The sequence below is a fragment of the Parasteatoda tepidariorum genome, chromosome 3 (genome assembly GCF_043381705.1).
Source record: "Parasteatoda tepidariorum isolate YZ-2023 chromosome 3, CAS_Ptep_4.0, whole genome shotgun sequence".
NCBI lineage: Eukaryota > Metazoa > Arthropoda > Arachnida > Araneae > Theridiidae > Parasteatoda > Parasteatoda tepidariorum.
In genome coordinates this window covers 31,688,807-31,707,578 of record NC_092206.1, presented here as the reverse complement: position 1 = coordinate 31,707,578, position 18,772 = coordinate 31,688,807, and the positions used below count along the sequence as shown (strand labels likewise).

The window sequence follows — 18,772 nt, the reverse complement described above, 5'->3', positions numbered from 1 at the left end:
CTTATTTATTAAAACGATTCTTATTTTCCTTTTATTACAGATATCACTTGAATTTGTTTTTAGTAAGGAAAATATCCCTTTGTCTTACAAGAGAATGTTTCGAAACTTTTATTGAAAAAAAATGTTTTCATGTGTTATTTAAAGTTGCTTTTGTACAAAGTTCAGGAAAAGCAAATTGAAGAGTGACCCAAAACATCTTGGACAAGTATTGTATAACATATTTTTATTAAGCAAGAGAAAATAACTTCAGACGATTATAGATCAATATTTTTTAAAACGTAATTATGCTTTGAAAATTAATAATTTATTTGCATTTAAATATAGATGAATTTCTCAGTTATTTGTTTAAACAGTTCCGGTTACAAAATTCATTCATCATATTTTTTTAAATCAATATCTGAAGTCAAATATTTAAATTTGAATTATAATTTACAGAGGTATTCAATATTAAATTCAAAATTATTCTATTTCTGTTTGCAGATTCTTTAAAGTAAAGCAGCTTTCGGGGGTTGGCGAGCGTTAGCGAGCAAGGGGCGCAGCCCACTAGTTGTTTTAAAATGACCATTAGCACTTTTTTTTCTATTTGTCAAAAAGAAATTAAGAGTATTGAAAGAATTTTGAATCGTTAGTTTTCAGCCCTTTTTAAATAATTTTATTACAAAAGGATAAAGTTAAAGTGCTTTGAAGATTACTTTATTATTTTCTTTCACCTTTATTTTATCTAAAATCATTGATATTTGATAAATAAGCCATTAAAACAACCATCTTTCGAAACAATACCACTGCACCTTTATTTGTGAGACAAAAAATAATATTTCTTAAACAATAATGAATCAATTGCATTAATACTTAATTTTTTTAATAATCTTTTTGCATCTAATATTTAATCTACTTCAAAAAATAACTGTAAAAAAATATTATTATTTTATCAACAATACCACAATGCTTTCATTTTCTTTGATTTGGTTCATTCAGAAATATTCATTTTTAAGTTGTATCACAGCTAATATTAAAAAAATTATAATAGGGTGAACAATTAACTCTTATTTTTAACCTAATTATATATTTTTGCATTTTATAATAGAATACGTATTCTTAGTAATGTCAGAATATATTACAATGAGACTGCCAGCACAATTCGAATTTCGAAACGAAAATCAAATATTTAGAAACAAAGCGGTACAATTAAATTTTATCAATCTATAGCAGTTGTCTCATAAAAGAGCCTTTTTATTATTTAATTGAAGATTTAAAATGAAATTGAGAAAATTATTGCCAATGCAACGATTTGTTTACCCATTGCTGTTAGTGACTGCGAGGAAACGATATGAGGCGATTGGTTAGCTTGGCTAACTTTAGAGTACTAAAGCGTCCAGGAAGAGTGCGAAAGAAAATCTATTGTTATTAAATTATGACCAAATAATTTTTGGAGAATTTTATAAAATTAAAAATGCTGAAACATTCTGAATAATTTTGTCAAAATAAAAAAAAATTACCCCCAAAGCATCGGAATGAACTAGAACTATAAATGAGTTTGTCTTACGAACTATAGGATTTCATAATTCAAATTAACTGTACAGAGCTTCTTGGTATTTTATATGGCTCATGGCACTTACTCTTGAAACAAAACTAAAATAACACAATAATGAATTTTGTTGCATACATTTTTAAATAAGATACAACTACTAAATTTTCAGAACTTATTTTAATTAATTTTCTGTTGAAATTTTTGCTATGTCACTGTTCACTGGAAAGCATTTTCCTGTTTGCCGGTACCATATTTAAAAAATAAATAAATACAATAGCAATTATTATGGTCTGTCTATGAAAAGATTCTCCTTGCCATTCGTTTGGAACTGTGGTCGAGACTATGGTTACGAGGTTCAACTATTAACGACAGAAAGAGAATCAAGGGAGAGAGGAGATCTCCTTTTGACGTTGGGAGTTCTTACTACTTACTATAGACAAACTGTAGGTTCTCACACTTTTTTTCTAACAATGCTTTGTTGAAATTTCGATATTTTTGTTTTTGTCTCTGTTCACTGTGTAAGAGTTCGTGATTTAAATTTTATGTTCAGAACTGTTTTGTATTTTAGACGGCTTATGCCATCTATGGAGAGAAACACAATCGCAATAGTATAATGGTGCATTTTGTTACATGCATTTTCTTTTTCAAAAAATACAATTACTAAATTTTCGCAGATTAATTTAAACTATCTTCTGCTGAAACTAATGTCACTGTTCACTGCTTATTGTGTTGACTTCACTCCTAGAATCATCAACTGGTGTATTATTGCATGATTTGAATTTGCTGTATAGAGCTGCTTTGTACTTTGGGTGGCTTATACCATAAACAATTGGATTGTAACAAGCACTTGCTTTCCCAAAAACTGCTCCCCATACTGTTGTCAGGGGAGTAACATACGTTCTATCAGTAAATACTCCTCCTATAGCAAGCATTAGATAGGGTGTCCAAGCTATGAACCATAAGACTACAGTAGTAAGTGCCACCTATAAAAGCAAAAAAATATAATAAATTATCGAATAATTTAAACAAAACACATGAATATTTGTTTATACTTCTTAAAACATCTTACTCGGAGAGTTTATGCACTAAGCGTTTCGGAAATTACGAGCCACCCTTTCACCAGACATACAATGAAGAGAAAAAATGGACGATACGAAGGTTTTTAAATCGACTAATCAATTTTACTTTCGGTACCACAAAATCTCATGCTCCAGATCTTTTAAAGTTTAGCTAAGTTTCTCAACATAAGTTAGAATATTAATTAACGTGAAGTTAATTAAATACAAAGCCCTATCACACATCGAATTAGTTGAAACACAATTCTTTCTCGTCTACCTCTTTAACTTAGATTTATTATTTGTTTATGTATTTCATTGTAACTCTGGTATATTTTTTGTTTCCCTGGCAACTTCGATGTATAATTAGTTTGTTCATGCTCTACATGGTTTCATGCCTATCTTTGTGTTAATTAAAACATATATATAGAAAGAATTGAAATCTTTGTGAAAAAATCTTCGTGTAAGAATATAGAATGTGTAACTTAAAAGAATTGATGCTTGATGAGCTTGGTTTTCTTGAACTAGAATGGAAATAACAGATGTTAATGTAAACAAATGCCTCATTTCAACAACCAACCAGGATCGAGATATCCGCTTGCAGACATCCCATTCTCAAATTTTATCTATCGATTGACTTAGAAGGGTATTGCTTACGTGAATTTATTAATTTGTGCTTTTGCACTGTTTTCTTTCTCTTACTTCTTTTACCCTATTTTTTTTTCATTCCTCATTTTTTCTCATTTTTCGGAATTTTTCCCAAACATTCATTCCCCAATAGCTCATTTTATTTCATTGTATCCCTAATAATTGCCTGATGATAGGAAGCTCGTTCTTCCAGAAACACTTACCTTTATTTTTCTATGCATAAAGCATTTTAAGAAGTCTTAATAAATATTCATGCTACAAATTATTCATTTCAACTCGTAAATAACAGTTGTAAAATTGAAACNGTTGTATTTTAAAGCCATTTGGCATCATTGTGTTTTGAGATTCTTGCAAACAACGTATTTGAGAACTTATTACTTATGTTTACAATGCTAACAATACTTGTGTTTAGAATACTAAAGGTGTTAACACTAACGTAAGATGGTGTACAGCTTGCAACACGAACAGACAGTAATAAACAAATGGAAAGAGGCCAAATCAAGACTGCCAAAAAAGCGAGTTATTCAAAATCTAGCAACCATGTCACCTTTTTTAATAATAATTAACAAAATAACTAAAACACATTTTCACTCCAAACTCCCCAGAATTACATAATAACATTGATATCTTATGAAAGACGGCAGATTTGAGCTCAGAAATTATCTAATTTATTTCTTTTATTGAAAACAAAATTATCCGTTTGAAAACATCGCCTATCAGAATAACATGTAGTAAGCAGCTGCAAACTTTTTAACCGGAACTAGAGTTGGTCCCGAGCTCGAGATTGTTATTGTTTACATTTCTACTGAAAACACCATCCATAGAATGTGTAACTTAAAAGAATTGATACTTGATGAGCTTGGCTTTCTCGAACTAGAATGGAAATAACAGATGCTATCGTAAACAAATACCTCATTTCAACAACCAACCAGGATCGAGCTATCCACACTAAGTCATTTGCAGATATCCTATTCTCAAATTTTATCTATTGATTGACTTGGAAGGGTATTGCTTACGTGAATTTATTAATTTGTGCTTTTGCACTGTTTTCTTTCTCTTACTTCTTTTACCCTATTTTTTTTTCATTCCTCATTTTTTCTCATTTTTCGGAATTTTTCCCAAACATTCATTCCCCAATAGCTCATTTTATTTCATTGTATCCCTAATAATTGCCTGATGATAGGAAGCTCGTTCTTCCAGAAACACTTACCTTTATTTTTCTATGCATAAAGCATTTTAAGAAGTCTTAATAAATATTCATGCTACAAATTATTCATTTCAACTCGTAAATAACAGTTGTAAAATTGAAACATTACTGACCATTGCAAGCTTGTACTCAGCGTTTGTTTTAGAAGAATCAGAATTGGCTCTTAGTGAAGTTACATTCATCTTCTTAGCTTGATCCTTCAGTTGTTTTTCATGGTTGGCAACTTGAAAGACTATGAAAGTGTAGCAGTATATCAGAGTAAATAGCGGGATCATGTATACAGCTGTGGCATAAATAATCAGATAGGAGAGACTATTGAAATCTGTACTGATGTAGTCAATGGTGCAACTCGTCATTGAACCTTCTGGAACGTATCTAGAAATTTTTTTTATAAACATTAAAACTTTTGATACAATAAGATCATAAAATCACTTAACTTAACGATAGATTCAGATTTATTTTTATGTATTTTAAAAAACATTATGATCTAGCAATGAGTGCTAATCCGAGAGAAATAGGAGTTTTGCCGTCATTTTTTGACCTTCATGACGATAACATCAAGCAAATCGCAGAAGCAGTAGTCAAAACTCATGGAAACATTTGATTCGGCTATATCATAGACACGAAGGAAAAAAATGTAACAGTTTGTGGGGAGAGAGTTTTTGCTTGTTGTCAGTGCATTTTAAATGGCCGGGAAATCACATAGTAGGATATAGTTTTCCCACATTGATTTCCATATTATTTTGGATGTCATCAGCGTAAAATTAAAAGTCATATTTTTAATAATACTTGTACTTCTATTATTACGCTTTCGATTTTGATTGTTTTCTAAATTAAGAGTTTAAAAGTAAGAATAAATTTATTATTATTATAACGTAATTCTATGGTGCATTTTAAGATAAAGTAATTTAGATCGGTGATTAATCTTATTTACTGTTTTACTATTATTATTTTTTGTGCAAATTACATTAATATACTATTATAACTTACTGTTAAAGAGATTCGTTATATGACTTATAACTTAATGATCAGATTCATGCACATAATCATGCATGAAAAAATTTATATCCACCCATTTGGTTAACGAAAATATTAAATTACGCATGAGAGCTTACCAAATTTGTTATAACAGTATATTTTTAATTTTAAAAAATGATTACTTAGAAGAATTACTTATTCACTAATAGATCATAGTTTTTTTTTTTTTTTTTTTTTTNTTTTTTTTTTTTTTTGTCGTGTGTCTGTTTAGGAAGTGGGGGTGCGATTGTTCCTGTTTTACAGTGGCGCCATCTATGGTCAGGAATTCGACTTCTGCCACGTCATTCACACAACCACAACCCGTTTATAGGGCGGATCACATTCATACACAAGGGAGAAAGGACATAAGAGAGAGAGAAAGAAACATTCATGTCTTGCCCGGGATTCAAACCCAGGACCTTTCTGATGCAAGGACAGTTCCCTACCCTCTACACAGCCGGGCGGCAATAGATCATATAATAGAATCATAAGTGAAATATTTGGACGTGGGAAGTGGAAGCACGTGTTAGCAAATAGAATTTTTTAACGCATATATAAGTAAATAATTTCAATTTTCGTTGAAAAAGCTGCTTTGTCAAGAAACAACAATTATTGCGAAGCAATCATCGGGGTTGATGAGCGAGCTCAGCCCCCTAGTTATATATATAGGGATATTAAAACACTAAACATAAGTCATGAATACAATTACATTGATTAGTTGTAATGTTTGAGCTGTATATTTGATTAAATTTTGTCCGTATTACTTTCGTATTTTAAATCATAGTGACAAGTAATAATTGTACCAATCATTATAATTGTAATTGTGACGTAATATTATATGATTGTTTGTCATCAAGACTTCTTGCAATAATGATTAATCTGCTTCGTCCTCAACCTTTTTATTAATTCAGTTAATGTTATAAGGAATCCAACCTCATAATGGTTAAATTAATAAATTGTTTATATTGTATTATAGTTTATTGATAATTTCTAAATACTTTTGCATATCGTAACAAGAAATTTGCACAAAATCTAATTATCGACAGAAAAAGTTGATAAAAGGGTTTGAACAGTTTTGAAAGATGTTTAGACAGTTAAGTTTTACTGTGGATTTTACTGTTATGTCCAAAACCCTAATCGATTAATAAATGCCAAAGTCATTTATTACACTCACCTACTCCATCCGTAAAATGGCAGAATGGTCCAACCGATTGACCAAGTCCAGATAAAAGCAATTTTTAAAACTGCTCGGACACGAGTAAGAGGTGTTGCATTCATACCTCGCACAATGACATTATATCTATCCATAGTTATCATCACCAAACTCCAGACAGAAACACAACCGAATAAAGAACCAAGCATCCCATACACTTGACAATGTAAGTATCCTGTAACCCAAGTCTCTTTAAATGCATTCGGTGCCATAGCTGGCATCATGTAAGCTAACATACAGAAATCCGAAAAAGCGAGATTCATGACAAGAAGATTACTTGGAGTCCTCAAGCTTCTTACAGTAGCCATTAAGTATAGCACCAGGCCATTCCCAGATATGCTAATAATCCCTAATATAATGATGACAAGGCCAAGTACTATGTGCCATATGCTCTTAATGGGCGGATAGCCGTACCAGTGGTCATGAATAAGAGGTAGCATATCAGGCGGCAGCAAATCCACTATAGAAGCATTTTTTTCATATGGGTCCAGAAAAGCTTCGTAAACGTATTGTTTTAAACTCATTGGTCTCTGAAAATAAAAATGAGATATGCTTAGAATGATATATTCGAAAACAATAATGTATATAATGAAATGGAATTTTCAAATAATAATTTAATTAAAAAACATTTTATCAGAATATAAATTTATTAAAATAATATTTTTCAAGCAATATTTTATTAAAAATAATATTTTGTTAAAAATCTACTTATCTTTTCAATAATATTGAAGCCGCTTTTGGCGACCAATTTGGTCAATCTTAGTACAACATATATAGTGCAACCATACTGTGGTTAAAATAAAATCAAAATATAAATAATCCTAAAGAGATATGAAAAGTTATAGATATTAGCCGGATGTTATAATCGGCTAGCGAAGAACAAATGATAAAGCAAATAAAACAATGATACAAGATTTTAGACACTCGCACAGTATTTAAATAAAATAAAAAAATATCTTGCTTGGTTCTTTCATTTGAAGCAAGAAGTCAAAAAAGTATATAAGCCATAATATAATTTAAATGAGTTTTAAAGCACACTACAGAGAAAATTTATTTTTATTGAGTTTAAATTATATTTAGGCAGCAAAAGCTTATCACTATGTGTATATAAACTTGTATAAAAATCAAACGAGTGCAAAAACATTAAGACCCTCAATTACCCCAAAAAATGTACCAAATACCGATATTTCACGAAACTATGTTAAGCAAGAACTTCAATTATTAAGCTCTTCAATTCTTGAATAGCATTTTCACCGCTTGTCTCCCTGTATGGATGGCGTTTTCAGTATACTGCTGCTTACTACAGCTTATTCTGCAAGACGATATTTTCGAACAGATAACCCTCTGTTTTTAATAAGAGAAATAAATAAGATAATTTCTGAGCTCAAATCTGCTGCATTTCATAAGATATTAAGTAATTCTGGTGAGTTTGAAGTGAAAATTTGTTTTAGTTATTTACAGATATATTGTTAAAAAAGGTNCCCCCCCCCCTTCGGGATGTACGTACTTTTTGAACGGCCCCATATATTGTTAAAAAAGGTGACATGGTTGCTAGATTTAGAAAGAAATTGCTTTTTTGGCAGTCCCGATTTGGCCTCTTTTTACCTGCTTCTTATAGTTTGTTCTTGTTACAATCCGCGCACCATTATACGGTAGTGTTAGGCTATTGTTCTAGCAGCGAGATTAAGTACATTTTACTACTTATCATGAAATGACAGATCTTCAAGAGGAGATTTTTAAAACGATTCTTTTTTAAACGCAAATTATAAATCAGGTAATAAATACACATATACAAGAAATACTACTCAGGAGTGTCTCAAAACACAATAATCACGCTGTGCGCCAAATTACTTTAAAATACGTAGGAAACAGTAACCCGAAAGTAGAGGCATAAAGAAAACACCATCCATTTCCCGTAATGTTCCACAAAAAAGTGATTGGAAATTTATACAAACAAGCTAGCCGCAAGTACGTTGTATATATTGTAATTTTGTTGATTCAGTTTTATGCTTTTATGGTTTATCTGCTTATATTCTTGTAACCAAATAAATAAAAAATAACGACCGATGCTCACACAAATCTATTTGGTACTTCACAGTTGAAATCTGTTAAATATTTTACAAGTCAAGCTAAGCTTATCTTTGCAAAACTGCAAGTCAGATCATTATAATGTTGATGTTTAAACAGTCTAGTATTGCCACCATATTTTTGTTTTCCCTTTTTAAAATCAAAAATGTCTTATGGCAGAAATAAACTATTTAAAATAAATAATTTTCTTTTTATAGTAAAAAATTAAAAGAAAAACATTAGTTATTGGTGCTTATAAATTTCAAATTAAAAATCAGTGGTTTTTCAATTTGGTGTATTTACAAATTTTCAAATGACAACAATAATTCCAATGCATTTATGTAACCAGAGCCTTGATTATAACTCTACTTTTTTTTTAATTTATCAATCTGTAACTAGAAAGTAAACGAACACAACTACATTTATACGAAATGTTCCATATACACTCTCTTAAAAAATTCCTTGTCATAATTAAAGTTTGGCCCTATAGGTTTATAAATCGATAATTCTACATTTTACTGAAATACCTTTTGTTAAAATCTATTGAAAATAAATTTGAAATTGATACAAAATGGAATACTGTTGCCAGTTAATGCTTATTAGAGCTACAAAATGCACAAATCGGCTCTCACTGATCTAATGTTTCGATAAAATCTTTTAAAATCCGTATCTATCTAGCATTTAAATTTGACACATTGATTGGATGAAATGGACATAATGCGTTTGAGCTTTTGAGCCCTTAAATGTAATCTCATTTCATTCTTCGACTTATGTGGCTTCTTCGGAGCCTCCCCGTGCTCGTATTATTTTTCCTCGGATTACGCATTGTATTGAATCTAAAATGTTCTTTCCCAACTGAAATGATTAGTTTAATAGTCCCAGCAATATTAAAAATTTTAATGATATTCCACTACCTCTAATATATAGTTAAAAAAACAATATTAGTCGGAAAAAAAATTCACCCAACGGTTTCAAAGCAACATTTGTGTAACAAAAAAAAAAAAAAAAACTATTATGAAATTTTCAAACTCTGATTAACCGTTTTACTAAGATGTATGTATTTAAATTAACTTACTTAGAGTTACAAGGTCTGCCATACTAATGTGTGAATTATTAAGAAATAAATTAAGTGAATTAGTAAGAAATAAATCTTAATCCTATTTAAGGATAAATCCTAATGACAGTCGAATGAATTTCGAACTTCCTTTTCCCCTAGAATCGGGGGGAAAATGGCATTTAATGATTTCGTCCATTGCGACCTCATCAATAATTAATTTTTGCATTTTTTGTCCCTCAGTTAAATATTTAAGACCCACGATGAGTCATTTTTTATGACTTCATTTTTTCACGAACGATAAATAAATACCTTTTGAAGGTGATAATTATAGATCACCCCATATGTACGAGGGTCACTCTGAAGTTTTTGAGATACAACTAGGTTTTTAAAGTTACACTTACAAAATGTTTGGTGTGTTCAAAATAGTCTCCTCCAGCATCAATGCACTTTTGTAGTCGAATTTTCCACAGATTAAATGCCCCAAGTCATTCATTTCTTGGAATAGATGAAAAAAATGCATTTATAGCCACATCAATCTCTTCTTCTGAATGAAAACGACGTCCACGTAAGTTCTTTTTTAGATTAAAGAATAACCAAAAGTCACACATGGTTAGATCAGGTGAATACGGCGGATGTTCTATCACTTTAATTTGTTTTTTTTTTAATAAACTCAACTGTTAATCCGGCTGTATATGAAAATGCATTGTGATGGTGAAGCATAAGTCCCCTAACATTCACTTCTTGTAGAATTTCTGGATAAGATTTAGTGGTATACCAGTTTGCTCTTACTGTCTTCTGTCCTTCCAACTTGATGGCTTTGACCAATCCTGTACTTCTGAAGAAAGCGGCATACATCACTTTTTTCAGTGCGCGTTGTCTTTTCACCATTGTCGGCGTGGGATCATCTTCAAAGACCCATACTTTGCTTTCTTGACGAATTGGAACGTCAAAAAACGGTATATACGTTTCATCACCCGATACAGTTTCAGAAATGATGCGGTGGCCATCATCATTTAGCAATTTAAGAGTTTCTGTACTGATTCTGACACGCTCCTCTTTTTGGTGCTCAGTAGATTATGGGAAACCCAACGGCAAACTACTTTTTTCATGTTCTATTCTTCATGAATAATTTTGTGTATGGCTGCAGATCCAATGTTAAGTTCCTTCTGCATAATTTGATAGGTACAGCGATGATCATCCTTTAACATTTTTCGTATGGCAGACACATTATCCGGGATTGCTGCCGACTGCGGCCTTCCTGTGTGTTCTTCATCCTGAAGAAGATTGCGATCTCTGTTAAATTCTTTAAACCATCTGAAAACTGTAGCACGAGCTGGAGATTCATCACCAAATGCTAATTGCAACCGTTGAAAGCATTCTTCTTGATTTAATCCTGCTTTAAAATCGTAGAAAATCATAGCGCGAAAATGTTCTCGCGTCAACTCCATTTTCTCTTCTGTTTAAAATTTATTCTACGCTGAACAAGTTGAAGTAAGTCAGTAAAAAATCGTCTGCTGTGTTAAAATACTTTGTATTTTAAAATTAAACCTTTATTTTTATTTTGTAAATTCTCGTCTGCGCGTATCTCAAAAATTTCAGAGTAACCCTCGTATTAGTTTCCATTTTTTTTCATCCTTCAAAGCGAAAAGTTGTCAATAATATTCATGTTTCAAAAATAAAATACCAATATTAGTGAAACTATATATCAATACTACTTGATATTTATTCACGTATCATTACTAACTAAACTTTTTAATATCAATAGTAATATATTGATATCGATTTGAGTTCAATAACCCTCATTCATAAACTTAGTATTATATAAGTAACTGCAATCGCAAAAAGTTATAGCTCAAGTTGTTGTTGTTCATTTACGTCGCACTAGAGCTGCACAATGGGCTATTTTATTTTATATCCGTCGTTGAACAACCGGCCCAATTTTGGGTTTACGACAACTAATGCTCAACTCCATAGCCTTGCAATTTCGAGCCAATCCAGAAGACAAGGAAACTCCTGGATCAGTACCCCAGAGGTCTGAATTGTTATGGGAACATGGAGGACTTTGTGACACGACAAATTTAACGTGCATCAGTCGCCATTTACTACACAGGGAGTTTTCGGCCGCCGGGGATCGAACCCACGAACTCTTGGACATAGGTCCAGCGCTCTACCAACCCACAATGGGCTATTAGAGATGGTCTGGGAAACATCCCTGAGGATGATCCGAAGACTCCTTTAATCATTGAAACATTGTCATAAAAATTAATTACATTGTCATAAAAAATAAAAGTTATAATGTTTTCAGTACTGTCAAACGAAATTATCAATACCAGTTAATGCTATCCAACGAAAGTATCGATACTATCGGTAAAAGATATCGATGCCATGTAGTACCAAATCAAAAGGAAGTATCGATAGATTTTAATATCACTAAGCATATGATTGATTTTCAGTTTTAAATATTTCGCTGTGAAATAGCTTTTTACGTTTCGAAGAATAAATTTATTTGCCAAAAAAATGACAAACTGCATAATTATTCTACATATTATTTGATGTATTTGTATTGAGTTCATAAAAATTCGTGGTATTATTCTCAAAGTTGATCATTAACCATTGTAGGATTAAACGATTGAATTAGAGTACCATTTTTGAGCGACATAATGAAACGTTACATATAAGAACGTGATAGATTACTACAATATCGCACAAGTATTGATATGAATCAAATCAAATGTGTTTCCCTAAGAATAAAAGATAGCAGTTGAAGAGAATTCTTCACAATTAATTTTTTATTTCAGTAAAATGAAATCTGGCTATTTTTATATAACAAACAATATTTTTAATGCATGTCTATTTATATTAATATAAATATGATGTACTTTTTTGTTCTACAATCATTGAACGCTCAATAAGTCAATATCAAGGAAATAAAACGGTCGCAGAACAGGAAACATAATAAAACTTTAATATTATCGTAAGTCGTATATAATTATTCAACCACGACAAGTTGGCAGGTGCATTTATTAATTTTGAAGAGAGTTTTTACTCGAGGTTTAAGTGTTTAAAAAGAATCATAACTTTAACATTCTTGATTTTATCATTGAGTTTTACTTCAATTTATTTTTACTATTTCTTACTTTCCACCTTTCGTTACATTTTCCCACTGTTCTTATTGAAAACTGTATTATTTAAACATAAATACAAATTTCAAAAAAAATTACAGTCTAAAGATGCTTACCTCCATCATGATAGTTTAGTTAAACTTTATTCTACTATTCATCATTTTTTAACAAAATTATTAACTAATTTACGATTTCCGTAGTATGGTTATTCCTAATCTGAACTAAACACTATACTTTCGTCTCTAGAAAGCCGTTTGCACTGAAGCTAACGCAATTAATAAGAAAAAAAGACGGAAACCTTACTTAAACATTCAGTACTTTCCAACGTCAAATCAATAATCAGAGGGGGAAAAAATTCTGACTCCTTCTGAGAATTCCCTGCTTACCATGAATTAAATTTATTTATTTGAGAAAAACTTGAAAGTATTTTGATTAAAAAAAACTTAAACATTCAGTACTTCTCTAAGTCAAATCAATAATCAAAGGGGGAAAAATTCTGACTCTTTCTGAGAATTCCCTGCTTACCATGAATTAAATTTATTTATTTGAGAAAAACTTAAAAGTGTAATTAAATAAACTTAAACATTCAGTACTTCTCAAAGTCAAATCAATAATCAGAGGGGAAAAAAGTTCTGACTTTTTCTGAGAATTCCCTGTTTACCACGAATTAAATTTATTTACTTGAGAAAAACTTAAAAGTATTTTAATTTAAAAAACTTAAATTCAAAAACCGATGTTAAAATCTTAAGATTTCATGTAATATAAGTATGTATAAATGTATGCATGTGTGTTTCATTCGTTACTTTTCGCATTTCCACTGTTTAAAATCTTGACAGCGCAGTAATATTTTCGCAAGCCAATCGTGGTTCGCAAATCCCCAGAAACAATGCTGTAGTACAGTAAAAAATTCTGAGCAACGCTGCACCTAAAATTGATATTCATTTCCTGGCTGCATAAAATGGAGTTTCATATGATTTTTTTCATATGATGGTGTTTTTACTTGCTTTATATTTGCACAAAAAATAGGAGTTTTCCAGATACATAAAAGTAGATGAAGATTGCACCATTATTAGGTATTTTTGAAGCACCAAATACAGGGCTAGGTTGCACCATAAATTGGTATTTATTTATCTCCTAAATATTAGAAAAGATAGTATTTCATGAAATGCCACCAACCGAATTTGAAAAGGCAACATAAAAAGAATGGACTTTAATTAATGCAAAAATAAATAAGTAAAATATTTACCTACCAAAATAAGTTGATATTTAAAACAACGCGCATTATCTGTACCGACACAATGAGATCGAGGTGTACAGAAACGAATGGGCGCATCGTTCAGTTAATAGGCTTTGCCATCTTGGATTTTAGGCTAAATTTGTGTTATCTCGATATTTTTTTCTACGTAACAAGCTTTTGATTATATTGTTTTATTAGACAGCCCAATACTTTTCAATAAAAGGGTTGCTTTAATAGATTAGGAAAAATGCGCCTGATAATTTTCAGAATTTCTATGAATTTTTCCTCGAAACTATAAATCAATTTAACTATCCGTTTTATGGTTTTGAGTAAAAAATTTAAAACTAAGCTTTTCTCAGTTTTTTAGATATTTTAAAATCTAATTTTATTACAGTTTAAACTGATGAAAATCGTTTTGGATGACGTTCAAAAATTTTTTTAAACGTTAATTGCATAAAAACAAAGATACTCATCATCAAATATCTAAAAATGATCAACTGTATACTACTTATCTACCTATCAAAAACTGTTGATTGCGAATCGTATTGGCATAATTTTGTCTTCAAAAAATAATAGAAATCTAAATAATCGCACGCTTTATATCTCAAATTGTGATTGGGCATCAACCGTACATTTTACATATCTTGGAAGATACCACCAAGTACAGTAAATGTCCATCAACAGTTTATTTGTGGAAATTAAAATAAAAGTGATTAAAAGTATATTTAGAATTTCCCCTCCTCGTTTTCACCCCTTGGACAGTTGAGTTCGTTCGGGAGAGGAAGGGACTCTTAACGGTCACCATTAAAGTTTTGTGTCCTTTGCCAAATTTTGGTGCAGTCAATTACACCATGAGGTATTTTTTGAGAATACTAACCAATTTATGGTGTAACCAAAATAAAATGATCCTTCATTTAAGCAAACTTTGTACAATGGAAAACTTTGTACCAAATATTGGTAAAAGCTTTTCCAATTTTTTTCAAGCTTTAAATTTAATAAAAAAACCCACTTCACACCAAAAATATGAATAATTTATTTTTAAACTCAATCATGGCAGTGAATATGAAATAGAAATATATATTAAACATAAAACAATAAATAAAAATAACAATTATGTATTATATACATTGAGCAAAAGAATGAGACTAGAATTAAAAATGGATGGAAAAAAAAAACGTTCATCAATCATCATGCATGACAAAAACATAATAAGTATCTTCATACAACCATTCCTCTTCAGTACTATCATCTATAAATGAAAAAAAAAATATTTTCAGTGTACTACTATAATGCCTTAATAAAAACATAATTCTTTTGATAAGACTATCTAGGACTATTATTAAAAAAATAAATAAATAAAAATGTCTTTTTTTTCTCTTTCTAATTCAAAGAATGGTATTTTAATGTTTCCGTTGAACAAAACTGATCCTTATAACACGGTTTTTTATGTTGCAACTTGGTATCCTTGCCATTTTGAACCAACCTCAAAAGTGTGGTATTCAAGGGTGTCCACGAGTCAAAATATGAGAAAAACTTGTCTAACACCCTATTTTCATGAAAAAATGTGTCTGAAAGCAGTCTTCTGACGTCACAAGCTGGAAAAAAGGCTTGCCAAATTTTCACTATTTCTGGTATTAAAAACCCTAGCTTTCATGCTACAAGGAAAATAACCACTTGAAGCAAAGAGCCAATCAAAACGCTCCTGAATTTCGGCCTCATTCGAAGTTGTCTTCGCTAGTTAATGTTTGCCTGATAGCAGATTAGAAAAACTGGAGGTGAAAAATCAGGTTTACATTCCGCTTGTGACATCACGGGCCTGATGTCAGGCCTCGCGTGAATGGAAAGTTAGTGGAAGACATTTCGAGTCGAACAGGTTCACATTTGCTTGACACAAAGAAAAATAAATATCCACGGTTAGCCCAACCAACCCGCGCATTGCTACCGATTCTCAGAAATCTATACATCAAGTGAACTGATTAAAATAAGTCGCATCAAAATAGCTTTAAAATAAACTAGAAATTTTTACAATTTTCCCTTCACTTTGCCTTAAGAATTAGCCCGAAGGATGAGGAAAAAATGGATAGTGCACTTGATAAAGTCAGAATTAGTAACATCCGTTTTGAACATTTCAATATCATTTTTTAAACGTTTCTCTCTCTTTTTAACTTTAAATTTTGTAACTACCTAGTTTACAAAAAAGAAAGAAAGATATAATCTCAATTGATTTAATCAAATTAGAAAAAGTGAAAATATAGTATTGGCAATCGAAATTGGCCACAGTTGGCGTAGAGCAGAACTTTCTACCTATGGCAGTGTTTCCCAAAGTGTGGTACGCGTACCCCCAGGGGTACGGGAACAGTTTAGCGGGGGTATGCGTTCTTATGCGAAATATCTTGCGACAAACGAAAATTTCAAAAAAATTTTGATTAAAAACAAAGCTAGTCATAAAAATTTACAATTCTGATTATTCTATTGTCTATTTTTTGCAGAGTTAATAGTTAATAATTAGTAGTGTCAACAGCCAATTGTGATTTTTAGCTTTTGTGCAATTTTTTATAGTAAAAAATATATTCCTTCTTTTAATTAGTGGCACACAGCGTCACGAAAAATTTAGAAAGGGTACACAAAAGTCATAAATTTGGGAAACACTGACCTATGGCAACACTTCGCATGCTTTCACCATTAGCGAGCTGAAAGTCATAGCAGAAGTAAGTACATTAGTTTCTGTCTTGATTTTCATAAAGATTAAAATATTTTAAGTTAGAAAGCTATATGGAACTGAAAACTACATTAAACATAGTTCTAAAAGAAAGCATCATGGAAATTGTAACAAATATTTTTATGAATTAAAAACGAAAAATATTAAGAAAAGGAAAAATAACGTAATATATTCCTATGCAACTGAAAAGAGGAGAGGGAAGGGCCAAAGGCATGGAACCGATCTTCTCCCCAGATGGCGTATTCGAACGTTGCGATCCCCTAATGTCGATTTTCTATGATTTAATTCATAGAAAAAAATGCTTAGTTAAATCATGTACCATATACTCATGTGGTACATAACTTGAACACAATAAAAAATACGCGCTTCACTTATTTTGCCAAGTGCTTACACTATTAACCCTTAGCCTACGGGGTACTCTATTGTACCCCCACATGTTGTACCAGCCGTAAGCAAAAGGTTAATAAATTAAATTATTTAAAAAACGCAGAAATCCATACAATTGATGCCCAGAGAAAGGGTTTGTTTTTTCTTCCAATACAGCGCGTTTCTAAGTTGAAACCTGGTTAAGAGCCGTTGGCTCTTAGATTGTTCCTGAACACAGTGTTACCAAAAAACCAACGAGTATTACCATCAGTGATTGATATATTTAATGGTAAACGAATCATGAATTTTATTTACCATCGGGAAAATGATATTTAATGGTATTTAACTAAATATGAACAAAAAGAAAAACATCCTGCTTACAGCCAATTCCAACCCGTGCTTATTTCTAGCAAGATGAGTAGAAATTTACGTTAAAAAAATTTTGTACTTTTGCATCTCAAAAGAACTCATTTTAAAACATATCTGATCAACTGGTAAATCAAAAATAAAATCACCTTTATTTCTCTTACAAATCTGTTTAGATGTAGTCAACTCAAACGTCGAATTTCAGAGTTTACCTGACAGAAGACTTATATACAGGGTGCTTCGTAATGACTATCTTAACCGTTTTAGAATCCCTATAAAAACGATGGTGAATGCGCTGTATTTCATTCTCTGATTCAACACTGACAACAGCTCTTCTTTATAAATCAAATGATCAATGTATGTATATTGTAACTTTATTTGTACTTTTGTATGTATATTGTAGCTTTATTCAATCTAACTAGTTTTGATGTTTTTACCCATCAGACATCGTAAACAGTAATTCGCCAGATTTATGAATTAGATTATTATTTTTTTTACCGCTTAATTATTATTTTGCTACAACATACGAGCATTTCTTCCACTTCATTTGAAACTAGAATTTTACGGGTTTCGTTGCAAAACACCACGTATCTCAGACGATTTTAAAACAAACAAAACTGAACTTGTTTTAGCTTGATGTAAAAAATTATATATTAGTTAGTCTAAAGTAAGAATTCCCTTAGCGATTCGTTTGGACCCGTGGCGGTAACGAGGTATAACTACTTCGAGCAGGGGTGTGGGGTCATTGTTTAGGACAGGTATTGACTCGAGTCGGCGAGAGAAACAGAAGTTTTCTTCGGTCTATGGAAGAGGAGCTACCCTCCCTGAAATGCGCTATTCTTGTTTCCATAGCAGCAGACGGCCAGATACTTTTCTTAAATTACGAAAGATTTGTTGTTGTTGTCATTCATTTGCACTAGAGCTGCACATTGGGCTATTGGCGACTGTCTGGAAAACATCCCTGAGGATGATCCGAAGACATGCCATCACAATTTGGATCCTCTGCAGAGGGGATGGCACCCCCGCTTCGGCAACCAGACAACCTGTACGCGAAGTCTAGCACTTAAAACGGTAGGACAGTTTAACGAGGACCCATACCGCACACCCTCGCTCCCCACGCAGACTGATCCAAGTGGTCACCCACCCGCCGTCTGACCGTAGCCAGTGATG

The 18,772-nt window shown here is 31.5% G+C and overlaps 2 protein-coding genes across 3 annotated transcripts in view; both read right to left on the bottom strand.

Annotated features, from left to right (window-relative positions):
• Positions 1–1,686: 1,686 nt before the first annotated feature.
• LOC107442054 (ocellar opsin) lies at positions 1,687–13,196 on the bottom strand. The gene is made up of 4 exons (XM_016055516.3): positions 13,031–13,196; positions 6,630–7,198; positions 4,552–4,813; positions 1,687–2,511 (listed from the first exon to the last, which is right to left on the bottom strand). Exons 1-4 carry the CDS (start codon positions 13,037–13,039, stop codon positions 2,236–2,238), a joined length of 1,116 nt encoding a protein of 371 aa, XP_015911002.1. The 5' UTR covers positions 13,040–13,196; the 3' UTR covers positions 1,687–2,235.
• A 1,964-nt stretch (positions 13,197–15,160) lies between these two features.
• Positions 15,161–18,772, bottom strand: part of LOC107442032 (dnaJ homolog subfamily C member P58IPK) — a 29,032-nt gene continuing 25,420 nt past the window's right edge. For both annotated transcript variants that reach the window (XM_016055489.3, XM_016055497.3), the window contains one exon: positions 15,161–15,400. In XM_016055489.3, coding sequence (XP_015910975.2) covers positions 15,333–15,400 — 68 coding nt within the window. In that variant the 3' untranslated portion in view covers positions 15,161–15,332. The remainder of the gene's footprint in view (positions 15,401–18,772) is intronic.